At 45.8% G+C, this 18,357-nt stretch overlaps 1 protein-coding gene across 10 annotated transcripts in view; it reads right to left on the bottom strand.

Annotated features, from left to right (window-relative positions):
• ADD3 (adducin 3) overlaps positions 1 to 18,357 on the bottom strand; it is a 462,930-nt gene that overhangs the window by 110,450 nt on the left and 334,123 nt on the right. For all 10 annotated transcript variants that reach the window (XM_086922758.1, XM_086922761.1, XM_086922760.1 and 7 more), the window contains 3 exons: positions 15,682 to 15,825; positions 15,447 to 15,545; positions 9,263 to 9,445 (listed from right to left, as the gene is read on the bottom strand). In XM_086922758.1, coding sequence (XP_086778884.1) covers positions 9,263 to 9,445; positions 15,447 to 15,545; positions 15,682 to 15,825 — 426 coding nt within the window. The remainder of the gene's footprint in view (positions 1 to 9,262; positions 9,446 to 15,446; positions 15,546 to 15,681; positions 15,826 to 18,357) is intronic.

The raw sequence follows: 18,357 nt of genomic DNA, 5'->3' as shown, positions 1-18,357 counted from the left end.
GTCCCCTACCTCCTAGACGACTTCATCGAAATCCTCTTCCTCCGCGTCGTAGTCGTCCTCGACCTCCGACGCTGGATTAGATTCCGTGATGTCCTGGATAGCGTCGTCCCCGACATCCCCAGCGTCGAAGATGTCCGTAGGAGGTGGTGCAGAACGCTGGCCCTCCAGGCGCGCAGCTCGGCGGAGCTTGAGTGTTTTCTTGGACCGGAACTTGGAACAGGCCATACATTTGGCCTCGTCGTGGTCCGGCGACAAGCACTTGTTGCACACCGGGTGTACATCGATATGCGGGTACTTCGAGGCACACACCGGGCACCATTTAAATGGACTTCAATCCATGATGGAAGAGGTTGGAGCGTCGAGTAGGCCCGTCCGCGCCGAAAGCACGCGGAAGGACAATGTTGGTTCGGAGCCGAGGAAATTACGAACCCGAACGAGAGACAATACTGACGCAAGTCCTAAAGACCTTTTGGTCTTAAGCAAAGTAAAGTTAACAACTAATGATTCCGACAGAGGGAACCGAACACATCCGAACCCAATGGCGGAAAAAAAACAATCTGGGGATGGAGTCGATGCCCATGCGCACTGTAGTCCAGGGGAGGAGCCACCTATCTCGTGATACTTCGAAGACTCTTCCAGGACAACAATGTGCAATCATCCGGACCCAACACTAGGCGGCGATCTATGCACAGATATGAATTCAGCAGCCCACATGCCTCGAACTAGGAGATACGTTTCTTGGAGGAGGCATAGGATCCCCCCCCTCAAATCTCTCACCACTATGTCCCGAAATACATCAAATGACTCTTTAGGTATACAGGGGACAAAGGTGGATTTTGGTATCAATGGAGTTTTGGTGCTATTTTAAAGGTCTAGGCCGAACATTTCAGCAGTTTCTCTTACAGAGTCAGGTAGTCCAATTTTTTCACATTCCCTCTCTAATTGATGTAGTTCATGTAAGAGGTTTGGATCTTCAGCTTCAAGGAAACTGGCTTCTCTCCAGTCTGGTTCTTTGTCTATTGGATTCGCTGTCCGGTTATGGAAAAACTTCCTCAATTTCAAATTCCTCATAAATTTGTACAAATTTATGCGGGTCTGGGTGTAATTGAAATTCTTTCATGTGCAGAAAGACAGTCCTAATGATAGTATGTTCTTTTCATCATCCATGAGATCTAGATTTGAGAAATTAGTTGGCTGGATCATTCTCTACTTCCGTTGGTATGAGTCCATGAACTTGGCACCTGAGCGTAATTCCATGCCCTCCCCTTCGCTTTTTGCATTTCCTTGTCACTTATTTCCTTTCCACTGGGGCCTCTGCTGAGTATTGAGAGTCCTGGCCAAGCGTAAAAAGGAAAATGCTACTTACCAGTTTGCATCTGTTCTTGGCATGTAGAGCTGCAGAATTGCACACTGTGCATAGATCGCCACCTAGTGTTGGGCCCGGATGTTTGCAGTTTGTTGTTGTCCTGAAAAGTTATTTGGAAGTCACAAGATAGGGTACTCCTCCTTTGGACCACATTGCGCATGGGCATCGGCTCCAGATTGTTTTTCACCATTAGGGAAATGATGGCGCTTTGCAAGAAGGAAGGATGCCCATGTAATTTGTATCTAATTAAGATAATACTGGAACAGACCAGGGTAGCCGGGTGGGCGTGTGCAACTCTGCAGCTCTACATGCCAAGAACAGATGCATACTGGTAAGCAGCATTTTCCGTTCCGAGGCATATGAGCTGCAGATTGCACACTGTGCATAGATTTTATAGTAGTACCCACTCTTAGCGGCGACCACCCCTATCTGTTGCAGTAGTTTAGAATAACGTTTTGAGAACAGCCTGGCCCACATTAGCTTGTTGCTTGGTTTGCACATCTACACAATAGTGTTTTGTGAATGTGTGCGGTGCAGACCATGTAGCTGGTCTGCAGATGTCATCTAGGGGAATGTTCCCTAAAAATGCCATTGAAGCCCCTATTTTTCTTGTAGAGTGGGCTTTAGGAGGAACAGATAACGTACGTTTAGTTTTGTGGAAACAAATCTGGATGCATTTGACAATCCATCTAGCTATCCCAGATTTTGAAATGAGATTACCTTTGTGTAGTGGGGAGAAAGACACAAAAAGTGGTTTTGTCTTACGAAAGGGTTGTGTCCTCTATGTAGTATAGCAATGCTCTTTTGACATCTAATGTGTGAAGAGCTCTTTCTGCTACTGTCTGTGGTTGCGAGAAGAAAACGGACAGTTCCACAGATTGATTGAGATGGAAGGGAGAAATGACTTTGGGCAAGAATTTTGAATTAGTACGCAGAACTACCTTATTGTGATGCAATTGCAAGAAGGGTTCTTGAATGGTTAGTGCTTGTAGTTCACTAACTCTCCGCAGAGAAGTAATAGCTACTAGGAACGCAACCTTCCACGTTAAAAATTGTAGTTCACATTTGTGTAAGGGTTTGAAGGGAGGTCCCATTAACCGTGTGAGAACAACGTTTAAATTCCAGACAGGTGAAGTTGGTACTCTGGGAGGAAATATTCTTTTAAGGCCTTCCATAAAGGCTTTAATGGCAGGCACTCTGAATAGAGATAGATGTCTGTTTTGCAGATATGCTGCTATTACAGCAAGATGTAGTCTAATAGATGTATAGGCTAAGTCACATCTTTGGAGATGCAGTAAGTATCCAATGATGTGTTGAATAGAAACATCTAGAGGATTAATATTGTTGTTGTGACACTATTTTACAAATCGTTTCCACTTGGCTGCATAGCATGCCCTAGTGGTTGGGCGTCTAGCTTCTTTTATGACATTCATGCATTCTGGAGGAAGGTACAGATATCCAAATTCTAGGATTTCAGGAGCCAGATCGCAAGGTTGAGCTCAGCTGGGTCAGGGTGTCTGATCTCTCCACGGTTCTGTGTTAAGAGGTGTGTAGAGAGGTGCAATTTTTGGTGCCATACTACAGACAGTTGCAGCAGTGTGGTGTACCACGGCTGTCTGGCCCACTTTGGAGCAACTAGGATTTGGGTGAGAGAATGCTGCTGTAGTTTGGGTACTACTAGTGGCATGAGTGGTAGAGGTGGAAAAGCGTACGCAAATCTGTTTGCCAAGTTCATCCATATCGCATTGCCTTTGGACAGTGGGTGTGGATATCTGGCGGCGAAGCTTGGTCATTTGGCGTTTTTGTGGGTGGCAAATCGATCTATCTGAGGTTGTCCCCACATTTGAAAAAATGGCTGAAGAACTTGCATATGAAGTTACCACTCATGGGTCTGTTGTGTTTGACGACTCAACAGATCTGCCATGGTATTTTGTACTCCTGGAACATGCTGGGCAAGAAGGAATATGTTTTGAGGTATAGCCCACCGCCATATGTCCTCTGCTAGTTGGGAGAGCAGCAGGGAGTGTGTGCCTCCCTGCTTCTGTATGTAATACATGGTTGTCATGTTGTCTGTGCGGACTAATACAGTTTTATTTGATACTTGCTTTGGGAAAGCTTTTAGTGCTAGGAATATTGCTAGTAACTCCAGATGATTGATGTGGAGTAACTTTTGTTGCTGTGTCCACCTGCCTTGCATGGTGTGTTGCAGTAGGTGGGCTCCCCAGCTGGAGAGCGATACGTCCGCAGTCAAGATTATCTGAGGAATTGGCTCTAGGAACGGTCGTACTTTGGAAAGGTTTTTGGTGTTCCACCACTGCAGAGAGCGATGAGTCCGACCGTCTACTAACACTAGGTCTGTCAATTGACCTTGAGCCTGGTTCCATTGACGTGATAAGCATTCTTGTAGCGGACACATTTGAAGTCTTGCATGGGGCACTATGAAAATGCAAGAGGCCATCATGCCTATGAGTTGCATGAACAATCGTGCGGGAAAGGAGTGTTGTAGCTGAAACTTTGTTAGAAGAGTTTGTATGCTGACTATCCTTGCTGGAGTGGGATAAGCTAGCGCTTTTGAGGTGTTTATTGTGGCACCGAGGTACTGTTGTACTTTGGATGGGTGTAGATGGGACATGGCGTGGTTTATTGTGAACCCCAAGACGTGAAGCAGTTGTATCGTGGCAGGAGTGTGTTCCACGCATTGGTTGTATGAGCTGGCTTTTATGAGCCAGTCGTCGAGGTACGGGAAGACATGGATGTGCTGTCTTCGTAAATGCGCTGCCACTACTGCTAAGCACTTGGTGAATACTCTTGGCGCTGTAGTGACTCCGAATGGGAGTACTTTGAATTGATATTGTTGCCAGTCTATTACATATCTGAGATTCTTCCTGTGAGCCCCGTGAATGGGAATGTTGAAGTATGCGTCCTTGAGATCTAAAGTAGCAAGGAAGTCGTTTTGTGGCAGAAGCGGAAGGACTTGTTGGAGTGTGACCATATGAAAATGGTCTGACTGTATGTATATGTTTAGCGGTCTGAGGTCTAGAATAGGCCTTAGAGAGCCGTCCTTTTCTGGAATTAGAAAATATAGAGTAAACGCCCTTGTTTTGTTGGTACAGAGGAACTGGTTCTATTGCACTTTTTTGTAGAAGAGATACTAGTACTTGCTTTAATAGGGATAGATGTTTTTGTGACATTGGGCGCTGTTTGGGTGGTATGTTTGGGGGGTAGATGTTAGTTCTAGACTGTAAACTGACTGAATAATGTGTCACACCCACCTGTCTGATGTGATGTTGGTCCAGGCAGGAAGAAATTGTTGCAGTCTTAACCCCACAGGAGTGGAATGTTGGGGGGGAAGAAGAGGAAAGTCATTTAGTAGGGGTAGAGGCAGAGCGGGAGTTGTTGGTTTTGCCTCTGCCTTTGTTGTTGTTACCCCTGTAACCCCCTCTCTGGTAGCCCTTAGTGAATGTGGATTGGCTAGGTGTTTTGTAAGAAGTGGAGGGACTTTCCGAGGAGTAGCCTCTAGTGTTGCCTCTGTATGATGAGCGACGAAAAGAACCTCTGGGAGCTTGCAGCTGCAAGGCTCCCATATATTCTGTTGTATGAGTGTCTTTTTTCATCTTTTCTAAAGACACGTCAACATTTGGGCCAGATAAATGTGTCATCAAATGGCTGATTAAGGATGGAGTTTTGTACCTCAGGTTTAAAACCTGAGATACGTAGCCAAGCAGGTCTACGTAGAAGGGTGCTGGTATTGATTGCCCTTGAGACGGTATCTGCAGCATCTAGGGGACAACAAATGGAAGTATTAGTAATATTTTTACCTTCCTGCCTGTATAAGTTCATTGGCCCTATTTTTTATTTCTCTGGTAGATGCTGCATTATGGACTCTAGTTCATCATAATGTGCCCAGTCATATCTGGCCAGGAACGCTTGGGTGTTGGCAATGAGCCAGATATTAGCTGCTTGTGACGCTAATCTTTTACCGGAGGTGTCAAGTAGCTTGGATTCTTTGTCTGATGGTAAACCTCACCTGATTTCTGAGAATAAGCACGTTTACGTGAATTAGACACTACTGGACACTACTAAAGAGTCTAATGGTGCTGGACCTTTAATATAGACTGGATCTGTAGTGGAGCTTTATATTTTTTCTCAATGCGAGGATTTAGGACCCTAGCCCTGACATGGTCATTAAAAACCTCTGTTGCGTGTTCGATGTAACACTTAAGCATTGGCAAATTGGCAGTAGACCTTTGTGTGTTATCAAAAGTGTCTAGTAGGAAATCTTCCTCCACCGCATCGGTGTGTAAGTCCACCCCATGATATTGGCAGGTCTTTGGACTAGTATCCTCTGGTGAGGAAGGCCTAGAAGGGTATATATCGTCTTGTGGGACATAAGGCACATCAGGGGTGTTGTAATCATCCCATGACTTAGGTGACTGAGGGAGACTATTGGTCCCTGCTGGGTCATGTGCACCCACACCTGTGTCATCAGAGTCTGTGTCTACATCATCGTCTGGATTAGGGGGTGGTGTAGGTGAATGGTGAGGTGTAGGAGGAGGAACAGTATGGGGAGGTGTTGGAGAAGGGACCCTTAATGGAGAGGTTGCAATGTCTCTCTTCTTTGGAGGAGGAGGAGGTGCTGGGTCATCAAGTGGTCTCTTCTTGGAACAGAGTCAATTGACCAGTCTTAGGATCCTTTACAAAACTTTTTTGGTTAGGATCAGGTGTGAAAAGTTCCTCTAAATAGGGCAGATCCTTCGGCGTCGAGCTTTTCGGCTCCGTAGGTTTTTTCGGCACCGAGTCAGTAGCTGGTTTAGAAGTGTGCCCTTTTGAAATGTCCTTTACCTGAACCCGTTTCTTCGGTTCCGGGTGTTTTTTCGGTTCCGAAGCGTGTTCTTGAGCTTTAGGCGGTTTTTTAGTCGGCTCCGAATGCGGTTTCGGCATTGAAGGGCCGCTGCCAGTCTTTGGCGCCGTGTGCTTAGGTGTCAGAGCAATGGTCGGTGTGGTTAAGGAAGATGGCTTTTTCTTCGGTGTCGGTATAGGATCAGCACTGGGGATAGGCTGGCTCGAGCCAGAGCCGCCTAAAGGCTTAATGGGCTTCTTTGCCTGATCCGAAGGCGGGGCGTGGGAAGCAGTCTCTCGGTGTGCACCCGGGCCTGAAGGTGAGGGTGTGCCCGAAGACTTTTTAGAGGGTGTCGTGGAAGGGCTGGGGTAGACGATCTTACTTACCACCCGTTGAGCTGGAGTGACTTCCTCGAAGTCTGAGTCTTCGGCGTCTGAGGAGCTGCTACTCTCTTCAGCCTGCTGGTGTTCTGGCACGTCGACGCCCTCTTCGAAGAAGTCCTCAGCGATCGGAGCTAACAAGCGAGCCATTGTTCTTAGAGATCGTCGGGCCCGGATCGCCTTCTTGGAGTGGAAGGAGGCACAAGCGGAACAGTCTTTGGCCTCGTGCTCCGGTGAGAGGCAAAGGTTGCACACTTCATGTAGGTCGGTGTGGGGAAACTTCGACCCACATCCAGGACATTTTTTAAATGGCGTCCTTTCCATGAGCCAGAAAGTAAGGCCTAGGTAGGCCCGAAGGCCTTCGTCGATGACCGGAATCGAAGACTTTGAAGTGGTAAAGAATCACGTCGATGTGGAGCGCGATCGAAACTATACCATCGAACTGGGTGAGGATTGCGCTCCAAAGGAGATTTGGTTCCAAACCGGAGCGCAGGAAACACATCCGAGCCCGATGGCGGGAAAAAAACAATCTGGGGATGGAGCCGATACCCATTCGCAATGTGGTCCAAAGGAGGAGTCACCTATCTCGTGACTTCCAAAGAACTTTTCAGGACAACAACAAACTGCAAACATCCGGACCCAACACTAGGTGGCGATCTATGCACAGTGTGCAATCTGCAACTCATATGCCTCTAACATGCAATTCCTCAACAACTGGAGGGTAGGGGGGGCGCAGTGGGGGTATTGTGGTTCTATATTCTTGCTTGTACTCCTACCTCCATTCTCTGGTTCTGTGTCAAGCTATGAACTTACATTGGAGCTTGCTTCCGAGCTATATTCCAAAAATTAACACTGTTCACATGCTCTTTTGTCCTGTCCTGTGCTGCCTGATAGCATGGCTTGGCAGTTCAGGCTGGACTGTTCCCATGAGGCACAGGGTCAGACTGATTTGCATATGGCCATGTCTGAACTGGGGTGGCAGTGTGGGCTAAAGAACAGTGATGGATTAAACCCAGATCTGTTGACTGGGTGCGAGTGTTTGATTGGTTCAGATGCTCCGTCCATCACCACCCCCTTTTGTACCGATTTGTTTGCCATAAGTTGGCAGGGTATGCTCAGACGTGAGTCCCTTGCTCACTTTGCCACTGGATTCAAGCAAGCCTGGCTGAAGACGGCTGGAATGCCAGAAACCGGTCCTAGGAAGCTTGAATCCGGTCCAGGGAAGGCATGGCTTGGCAGTTCGGGCTGGACTGTTCCCATGAGGCACAGGGTCAGACTGATTTGCATCTGGCCATGTCTGAACTGGGGTGGCAGAGTGGGCTAAAGAACGGTGATGGATTAAACCCAGATCTGTTGACTGGGTGTGAGTGTTTGATTGGTTCAGATGCTCCGTCCATCACCACCCCCTTTTGTACCGCCTTATAGTCTCTGGCGCCGTAAGTTGTCAAATAGACGTGCAAAGGTGTATATCTGGCCTCTCCCATAGTCCAGTCTATCCCTGATGAATTTGGTGGCATTTCGGTCTCTGATGGTCTGTTCATGCTTTTTTAATATTACATTCAGTTCCTTTTCAAATTTACTGAGATCTTCTGGTCTCGCCATTTTGCCTATTTCCTTTTCCACAATTTAAATTTCATCCAAGATTCTCTCATGGTCCCGTTTGGCGTACTTCACCAAAACTCTCATCATGTTGTGCAATGATTCTGCACTGTTTACTGCCCACTGCTGGAGCATTTCAGGGTAGGGGTTTTCAAAGGTTGGGCAATTAATACTCTCAGGCCCCTCAGGACTCTTCCTACTGCCAAGTACTTTTCTAGAGCTTTTACTTCCCACCATTTAGATACTTCAGTTTGCTTCAGTTTCTCCAATCCGCGCATCTGTGTTTATACAGTTAATTCCGGAGCTGATATTACCGGTCTTCTATTACGACCGCTCGTGTTGACAGCATTCTCATCAAACACGGCATTTGCTGCTTCCTCCCTCTCCTTAAACCAGTTATCCATTTTGCTCCCCCTACTCAATACTAGAAACGCTTACTGAAAGTTTTCAGCTTTTGTCAGCGCATAAGCCGTTCCCCGCCGGATTAGCCTTTCCGGTACCTCTCCCTGCAGTTTCTTAATAAAGGTCCTGCCTTTCTCGGCGAAGGGCTTACCCTTTCACAGGCGTCCTCCTCCTGTATATATATTTTTTCTGCTCCTTCTTTTGAGTAGGAGTGACAATGGGCATAGTGGAGAAAAACATAATATGGCAATTCAACATGCAACACAGAGCTGTTTTATCTGTCCAGCATTGGCCAATACCATTTCCCAGTCCTTACAAGAGTCTTCCCTCCTTTCCGCTTGTCCAAGCCTGTCTCTTCATCACGATGTTGGCAGTGGAGAAAGGTGAAGCAGTACTGGCTTTCTTCCGGCTCATGTTGTATACCTCAAGAATGGTGAGGGCAGGTAATGGGCAAATAATAGCTATCGAGAGTGGGGACTTGGAGGGTGGGGAAGGTAGAGGAGTCATGTGCAGAGGAGTCGCAAATGCTATAATAAAAAGGTGTTCAGGAGCTTTCATTCGTCACCCGCCATGTAACAGCATAAGACACCTGCTGGCCTGCCTACTTTCAAGCAAAATCAACAGCTAATACTGACAAAATACCAACAATTACTGATTTTACCTTTGTACACTTACAAGGTTATCCAGCATACGCATGAGTGCCTCAAACTCCAGCTCACCCACTTTCCATTTCTGCTGAGACGCCATATTAACGCCTCCTCCTCCAGTTGCTGCTAGATTGTGTGTGAGTGACTTGTACTTCTCAAAGTCAAGCATGAGAAGATTGTCAATGCCACCAGCACCGGACAAGGCATGAACCTGAAATATACGAAAACAACAATAAGTTTTAACATTTCTATGGAAAACAAGAATAATAAAATAAGGATTAAAAACTGTTTAACATCATATCCCTCTAGACTACTAGGTGCAAAGAACTGATCAAGAGCATCCCTGTGTGTAGAAAATAAGAGCAATACACATTTTCTAGAAACTGACAGTCACAAACCCTAACCAATGAAATGTACATTCCAATTATAATGTGATCATTCCAAATATTTTAACTCAGCAAATATTTTGGGTAAGTAATATTACTTTAAGGTGTAGTATAATAACATTTTCTGGTATTCTACATGAACCAACATATTCAAACAAAGCATTTAATTAATCAGCCTGTGATTTCTTTATATCGTTGATATTGTATTTCATAGTTTTTATTTTATGCTAAACGCTCACAATAACCAGATAAACATTGGGTCAAAACTGTGTGAAATGCTATGATGCACTGACGAAAACTTCAGTCTTGTATTCAACAGCACAGACATTTTACATAGTCTGGTATCAGGGTGCTCACAATAGCACTATCCACTTACAAACACACCAAACATCGAAATCACATAAGACAGAACATTGTAAAAACATCAAATACAGCAGAAGACATGTCACACTTTGATATCTTTTCACCACACTATCCACACCAGGACAGCATTAGCAATTTGAAAATAGCAAAGCATACTAAACTACTTATGGTACCTATGCCTAGGAGTTTGAGTGAAGTGCCTAAAATAAACAGTCAATATAGGTGGATCTTTACTAAATCAGTCCAATTAAAGACTGGAAAATCATGCAAGAGGTTGTATTGTGATGGCAACTAAAGAGTGGTCCAAGTTCCAGAATAGGGGAAAACGAAAGCCCTGGCCTGTAAGCACCGGAGTATCACTTCGAAGAAGGCAATCTTGTGACTGAATGGACTTCCTTCCCAAATCATAGAGATTGATGGGATTGTTGGGTAACAGGGTTGTGCTTAGTATGGTTATCACCACACCCACCCTTAGCTGTATTCTTAGGCATGTCACTTATGGCTAATATGTCCTTTACAAACCTTAAACCTATAGAGACCTTGCACACAAACTGAAGTGCATTTCAATACCCCGGAACCACCGTGAATAGGGCCAAAGAACAAGTTACTCACCTTTGGTAACACTATATCTGTAACAGACTTTATTAGTTATAGATTCCTTACCTTCGAATTACCCCCAGGCGTCAGACTGGATCCGGAGAATTTTTTCTCATCAGTACCCCTGCGCGGCGGAAGGTGGCGTCAGTCGCCTTTGCGTTCTTCATCGGCTCATGATCGCTGGGATGACGTTGAGGTATCTACTTAGACACTGCCCATGCACGTTGTTGTCAGTTCTTTAAACGACATCCCACGTCAGAAGGCCAGATCCATGCAAGACACGGACCACTGGTGCATAAAACTAGGGACCTGAAAGGGAGTCCCTTACTCTTGAAGTCAGTTCACAGAACTGGGAGGATGGGTAGGGCGGTCATCTATAACTAATATATGTCTCTAACATATATATTGTTATCAAAGGTAAGTAACTTGTTCATCTGAAATAGACTATTAGTTATAGATTTCTTACCTTAGAATAGATACCCCAGCAACAACAAACCCCGGAGGTGGGTCTGTGAACTAAGTTCACACTACAAAATCCTGGATGGAGAGTTCACACTAGAAAATCATGGAGGACAAAACGGCCAATGAAGCCGTCTCTCCGGACTGGACTATCCAGGCAGTAATGCTTAGTGAACGTGTGCAGTGATGCCCACGTTGCTGCCTGATTATGTCACCAAGGGGGACTCCACGTCACAAAGCAGTAGTGGCTGCCGTTGCCCTGGTGGATTGGACGCCCAGTCCTACCGGAGGCTCCTGTTTCGCCTAGGAGTAGCAGATCTTAATGCAAAGGACGACCCATCGAGAGATGGGTCTGTTTTTGTACAGCCTGACCTTTGTTGGCACCCACATAGCCAACAAAGAGTTGATCTTCCACCCGGAATTGTTTAGGCGATCCAAATAAAAGGATAATGCACGTTTTCGATCCAGACGGTGGAGTCTCTCCTCCTCCTTTGAAGGGTGCGGGGGCGAGAAGCAGGTGGGCAAAGTGATGGTCTGTCCTGTATAGAAAGAGGTAACCCCTTTGATAAGAAAAGAAGGTCTAGTTTGAAGGACAACCTTGTAAGGATGAACAGCAAGGAAAGGAGGTTTAGAAGAAAGAGCCTTAAGCTCACTCACGCTGCAAGCAGAGGTGATGGCAACCAGAAAAGCAGTCTTTAAGGTCATGAGTCTGAGAAGACAATTATTTAGTGGCTCGAAAGGAGCACGCATAAGGTAAGTTAAGACCTGGTTCAAGTCCCACTGGGGCATTATGAAAGGGATAGAAGTGGAGTAATGCCCTTAAGAAATCTATTTTCAATAGAGACCTTGAAAGAGAAGGCTGGTCAGAAAGGCGAGGAAAGGTCGAAATGGCTGAAAGGCAGCCTTTAAGGGTGCCCAGAGTAGAGTCCTGCTGGGCCAAAGAAAGAAAGAAGAGGAGAACCTCTGAAAGAGGGACAGAAAGGGTATCCACAGCCTTTGCTGTGCACCATGCCACAAATCTGTTCATCTACAGGTGTATACCGTTTGAGTGGAGGGATGCCTGACTGGCAAGATGACATTACAGACTTCGGGAGGAAGGTCAAAAACGCTCAACTGTCACCGCTCAATCTCCAGGCAAGGAGGTGGAGGCTGGACAGGTTCAGGTGGAGGACTGTCCCCTGTTGCTGTGACAGAAGATCCTCCCGAAGATGCAGTCTGATCGGAGGATCAATGGCCATGTTCAAGAGCTTGGGACACCAGACTTTTTGTGCCCAATCCGTTAGTCACACAAATGACTGCTGGTCACGCTTGATCTTCTTCAGCACTGGGCAGAAGTGGTATAGGTGAAAAGGCGTATAGAAGACCGCAATTCCACTTGTGACGTAAAGCGTCGCTGAGCGAATGCCACCCTGGAAATTCCAATGCACAGAATTGCTGACAATGCACGTTCTCTTCGGTGGCGAACAGATATAACCTAGGCTCTCCCCACTCCTGAAAGAGACCTTGCACCACCTTTGAGTGAAGACGCCATTTGTGATCCATCATGCACCGGCGGCTGAGTTTGTCTGCCCTGGTGTTCAGGGAACCTGCCAGGTGTTGAACCCCCCCAGGGACATGCCCTGATATTCCAGCCATGTCCAGAGGCAAAGAGCCTCTTGACATAGAGCCACGACCCCACCCCGCCCTGTTTGTTGCAGTACCACATGGCTGTGGTGTTGTCCATTAACACCTGCACTATTCTTCCTCTGACAGAAGGAAGGTTTTCACTGCAAGATGAATCATCTGGAACTCCAGAAGTTTAATGTGGAGCCCGGACTCCGCCGGCGACCAGAGGCCTCTAATCTCTGCCTCTCCCATGTAGCTGCCCCATCCCAGAAGTTGGGGATGGGAGAGGGATCTGTGGTTGACCCAATCCTGGTTCGTTAACCACCATTGCAATAGGTGTGCAGGGCCCTCCGAGATCTGGACGACATCGGAAAGATTCCCCTGATGCTGCACCCACTGGAACTTCAGGTCCCACTGCACAGCCCGCATATGCCACCTGGCATGGTCCACCAGCAGGATGCAGGAGGCTATGACGCATAGCAGCCTCAAGGTCAATCTCATCAAAACCCGGGATGGAGGCTGAAACATTGGAATCATAGCCTGAATATCCCAGACTCGCTGATCAGGAGGATAAGCCCAAAACTGTGCTGTATCCAGAACTGCTCAGATGAAAAGGAGCTTCTGAGAGGGAATCAGGTGCAACTTTGACACAATGATAGTGAACCCCAGCGAATGCAGGAGGTCCGCCGTTGTTTGGAGGTGGGAGACGACCGCCTGGGGCGAGCCCGCCTTTAACAGCCAGTCATCGAGATAGGGGAAGACTGGAACCCCCCCGATCTGCGCAGATGAGCTGCGACTACCATCATCACTTTTGTGAACGCCTGAGGGGCGTTGGTAAGGCCAAAGGGGAGCAGGGTAAACTGAAAATGCTCGTGGCCTACTGTGAACCGTAGGTATTGCCTGTAGGGTGGCAGGATGGGAATGTGGAAGTAAGCATCCTGCAAGTCCAACGCTACCATCCAGTCTCCGTGGTCATGGGCAGACAGGACCTGAGCTAATGTCAACATTTTGAACTTCTCCTTCCGGTGGAAGCGGTTGACGTCGCTGAGATCCAAGATAGGACACAGGCCTTTGTCCTTCTTGGGCACCAGAAGTAGTGGGAATAACAACCACGACCTACCTCTGGTAGAGGGACTTCCTCAATAGCTCCCTTGGCCAAGAGAGCCGTAAGTTCCTGATGGAAAAGGGCCAAGTGATCCTCCAACATGCGATGGGGTGTTGGTGGCATGGAGGGAGGGTAGTCGCGAAGGAGAGGAAGTAGCCTCTTCGGACTATCTGCAAAACCCTCCTGTCTGACGTGATGTTGTGCCAGTGGGGGAGGGGGAGGGGATGGCAGATCCTGACCCCCTCTAGAAGCTTTTGGGACTGCTCCAGCAAAAACTTCGAGTTTATGGCCCGACAGACGGAGCACAACTTTGAGTCGTGGTTGCGCTCCAGGCACCAAAGGCACGCCAGGTGCGGGTCCGTGACTGACATCAACTTGTGACAAGAGTCACAAGGCTTGAAGCCGGTCCGTCGATGGGACATCCTCGAAAAAGAGGTCTATAAAAGTCGAAAAATCACTAGTGAAAAATTGACTACGCGTTCCACTCTCTCCGGATCTGCGCTAGCTGGCGCGGAAAAAGAAAGAACTGACATGCTGCACCACGACGCCGAACTCTGAGTCGACTAACGCCACCTACTGACGCACAGGGGTGCTGCTGAGAAATAATTCTCCAAATTCAGTCAGACGCCTGAAGGTAATTCTAAGGTAAGGAATCTATACCTAATAGTCACTTTTAGATACTGCAGCCAAAGCGTGTGGTATACATCAAGTTGGCCACCTTGTCTGCATGTGTCAGGATCAGCTCTGCAACAGGAGAACTTGGACCACCAAAATTACTTTTCCCTTGCTTATTAAATGCACTGTGGACCCACCACCTCAAAGGAGCAATTCTCTCAAAATTCATAATTATAATACAACTTTTCCTATAACTAATATCAATGTGGAACAAGGTTTTCGTAAATTGATAAGAAGCAAGAACCTTCTATGTCTCAGGCAGCGATCAATAGATTCAACTAAAGTGACACACCGCCAATCAGAGAGGGCCAGTGATCCAAGTAAGCAGCAAGAATTAGTCATTTGGCCTCGCGGGGCAATGCACTGTTGACCTCACAAGTGAAGGCTGACCCATTCACCATCAATGCCTGGGAAAGAAGAACAGTATTCTACTTAACTGACAAATCAGATCAAGACAGTTACTCTGAAACCTGCGTAGAGAGTAAAGAGGACGAACCATCAGGCAACATGACTCACTCCACATTACCACATATCTGCAATGTAGAAAGATCGGCAGAAAGATCTCAACGTAGTAATAATCCTGGCAGCTAATTCTAGCACAAATGAAATAGGAAACACAAGTATGTAACCGTCTCAGGGCAAATCGCCTTCTCTTCCTAATATAATTATACGTAACATTCTTCATCGAGAAGAAACAAAAGCTAGTTTTGAACTCTCGTCTCAGTCAAGCAACCCCAGGCAGCACTTCAAAATAACAAACATCTGAGAGATTGGCTGTCAGGCACCTATGGTTGAGGAATGAGTCATGGAAGTAGACCGTTCACCTGCAGCCAGCCCATCAGGACAGAGCAGTGATCAGATGCTTGGAATCCAAAGCATGCTCGACAATCTCACAATACAGCAAAGGGTCTCTAATTTGAGCTATTTTACTTAAATTGGTAAATGCAGTGCATGCATTCATTTGGGATATTCTTAAAACTAGAATTTGGTCATTGAATCATCTCTAGATCTTAAAATCTCACCTGCACTTCACACGCTAGCTGGGCATTGAAAATGTAATGAAAAGCTTCCTCTAGTGTTTCTCCGAGCGCTACCACTCCATGGTTCCGCAACACCAGCACCTACCAAACGCAAGAATGGGGTTATTTAAGATATACAAAAGTACAAATTAATCTGATTAGATGTACAGTACAACAAATTAACCAAATCTACATGAGTTTTCGCAACTATGAACCCGAAATAGGAAAGATAAGGTACCTTGCAACTTGGTCCCAAAACCTTTTGTAGTTGACCTCTCTCTTCTTGTTCATCAAGACATCCCTGGTAATTGTAGTAGGCAATATCTCCCAAGATCATGGCTTCTTGGGATATGGGTAGAATACCACACTTCATCGAGGAAACCTGTTGCAACAAAAAGCAGATAACATTTAAAATATTGAATATTTGAGAACATAAAAATGAGTACCAACCTAACATCTATTTAGATTCTCTCCTTAACCACTTTGGAGATTCTCATCAGGTTCTCACCTGCTCTCAGCCACCCCAATCCTTCCAGAAGTTATTCCTCTGAACCAGAAACGTAATTTTGTTTAATGCAAATATATAATAAGAAACACAAATCCAGCACACCATAAATCCCACCACTAAATCATTATTTCTTGAAGCAAATATGAAACAATTTAATAATTCAATATCTCATGAAATTGAATTCTCCAGTCCACATTGGCTATAATTTCTTTTGTTTAAGGTTAAATCAAAGATCGAGGGATGTAGGAGAAAAGCAATTAGTCTAGTGATGCCATAAAAAATTATTAACATATCTTAATTACATAATATTAAACTATAAAATTGAAAATTAAAGATTCCTCTGTAGGATTATAATTTAGTATGGAGTTTTAAGTTGTGGTTAGTTGAATCTTTCGGCATTTCATTAGCTTCATTCCCAAACCTGCTGCTCCAGAACAAGGCGGCCGTTGCATGAGATATCATGAGATATCAAAGCACTTACCAAAAGACCACAAGGTTTATCCGGTTCACTAATGTTTGCAGTCTGTAACAGAACACGTCACGGTGGCTGACACTGTGGAACAAACCGTGCACTTGGCAGCAACCACACAAATAGTATCAAAGTGAATCTGCGTGTAAGGCGAAGTAGCACAGGCTGAGCAGACCGGCAATGGACATCTACGCATGCACACCTTCCAGATGCCCTCCTGGTGCATCACAATAAATGCCGAGCAATACATCCCCATGCAGTGTCAGTGAGTCTAAGCTTATTTAATGCAGTGGCGTTTGGCCTTGTAACAAAGTGGCACAGTGGAGCTGATGCCACAACTTCTTTTGCAACATCCAATGACAAAAGCTTTGTTCTGCCACAAGGTGGTATTTGGCATGAGATCTATATGCAGCAAGCACCCACACCAAAACCAAGCCCCAGACCTAAGTGTAGAAAATAAGACATTAAGGCTTACCACGGGGAGCTTTTGCAATTCTTCTCAGTTATGTCTGAATATTCCACTATGGCGACAAAGATGATGGCCCTGATAGGGCAAATCAAACTTTAATGCAGCACAATTTTAACACCCGAGTGGAATACCTCAACAGTATATGAATCCAAACTCTAAACTCAGCATTATTGTTCAAACAATCATGGCTCTCTAAAACTGTGATCTTTACCACTTTAAGAAAACAGGAAACAGGAAAACCAAAATTATGGGAGCCGCCAAATGACGTTCACATGAAACTGATAGTTAATAATGCTGGAGCAAGTGGTATGTGGGGTGGTTTCCTTTAACTGGAATTAATTTGGCCGGTCAGCAGAGAAGGGTACACTCAATGTTCACCAATGTAAGGCAATACTGCCAGCCCTCAATGGTACAGAACTCTGGGGTGCAGGATTCGGACAGCAACTGGTGACCCTAGAAAATATAGGAGGGCAGAAATTGTCCACAACCAACTGAGCCAAAAGATGCTGACTTTTGAAGTCACGCACTGGATAAAACCGCAGTGCTGATCTCTACCAGGAAGCATAAATGGAGAAAACAGATGGGGCAATTGATCAGGGCTGGTTGGATCACAGAAAGGTGGGGCCACAGAAAGGAAGGACCAAGGTGAGGCTGATCTTGGGCAACGAAATGGCAAAAGTCTCTAGAACAATGCAGGGCACCAGTCGGGCAGCCACAATCACTTTCGCATGTTCTACAGTCATCTACTCACTGAAGAAGAAACTGCCACCAAATTATATCCCCAGGTACCAGATTACTTTACACTACATTTTAGAAGGGGAACCTCTCACTCGCTTCATTACTGCTCAAACCAGGCACTGCACCACACACCGCTTTGATGTAAGAGCTTAGGCCAGAGTATTTGATGGCTGAACTAGGGGCAGTAGCGATAGTAATGAATTATGACACCTCAACACCTATTTTCCTCTATCAATGGACGTATTATAATCATGGAAAAAAGGAGGCAGTGGAGCATCCCAGGACGAAAAAAAGAGCTTAATCGAAGATGTACATTGAACAGTTTGCTTAGGTTCCTGGCCTGTGAGCATGGCATCCGCAGGGACTGAACATATTGGCAGTGACTGCCAGCTTATAATTAAAGGGGTACTGTACCATTTCTATGACAGTACATTCACTTAATTCTGATTGGGATAGTTACAAAATAAAACAATACAACTTTTTTTTTCTCCAAACAAAAGTAGAGGTAGAGTTCGGCCCAACACCAAAGTATTATTCTAAACAGTTCACAATATGCTGCCCATTCTGCTAGAATTACCTGTGATTGTACGTATCTGTTTCAAGATGACCAAGATTGACCCTAAAGTTTTGAAAAATATTAGGAACTGTTGCTTACAGACTCTCCTGGTCTCAATAAGACATATTGTTTGGGGTCAAGGGCAACAAGTTTTCATGTGCATTTTGTCCTTGG

This window comes from Lissotriton vulgaris, chromosome 5, assembly GCF_964263255.1.
Source record: "Lissotriton vulgaris chromosome 5, aLisVul1.2, whole genome shotgun sequence".
Classification (NCBI taxonomy): Eukaryota; Metazoa; Chordata; class Amphibia; order Caudata; family Salamandridae; genus Lissotriton; species Lissotriton vulgaris.
This window is presented reverse-complemented; position numbering and strand designations above follow the sequence as displayed.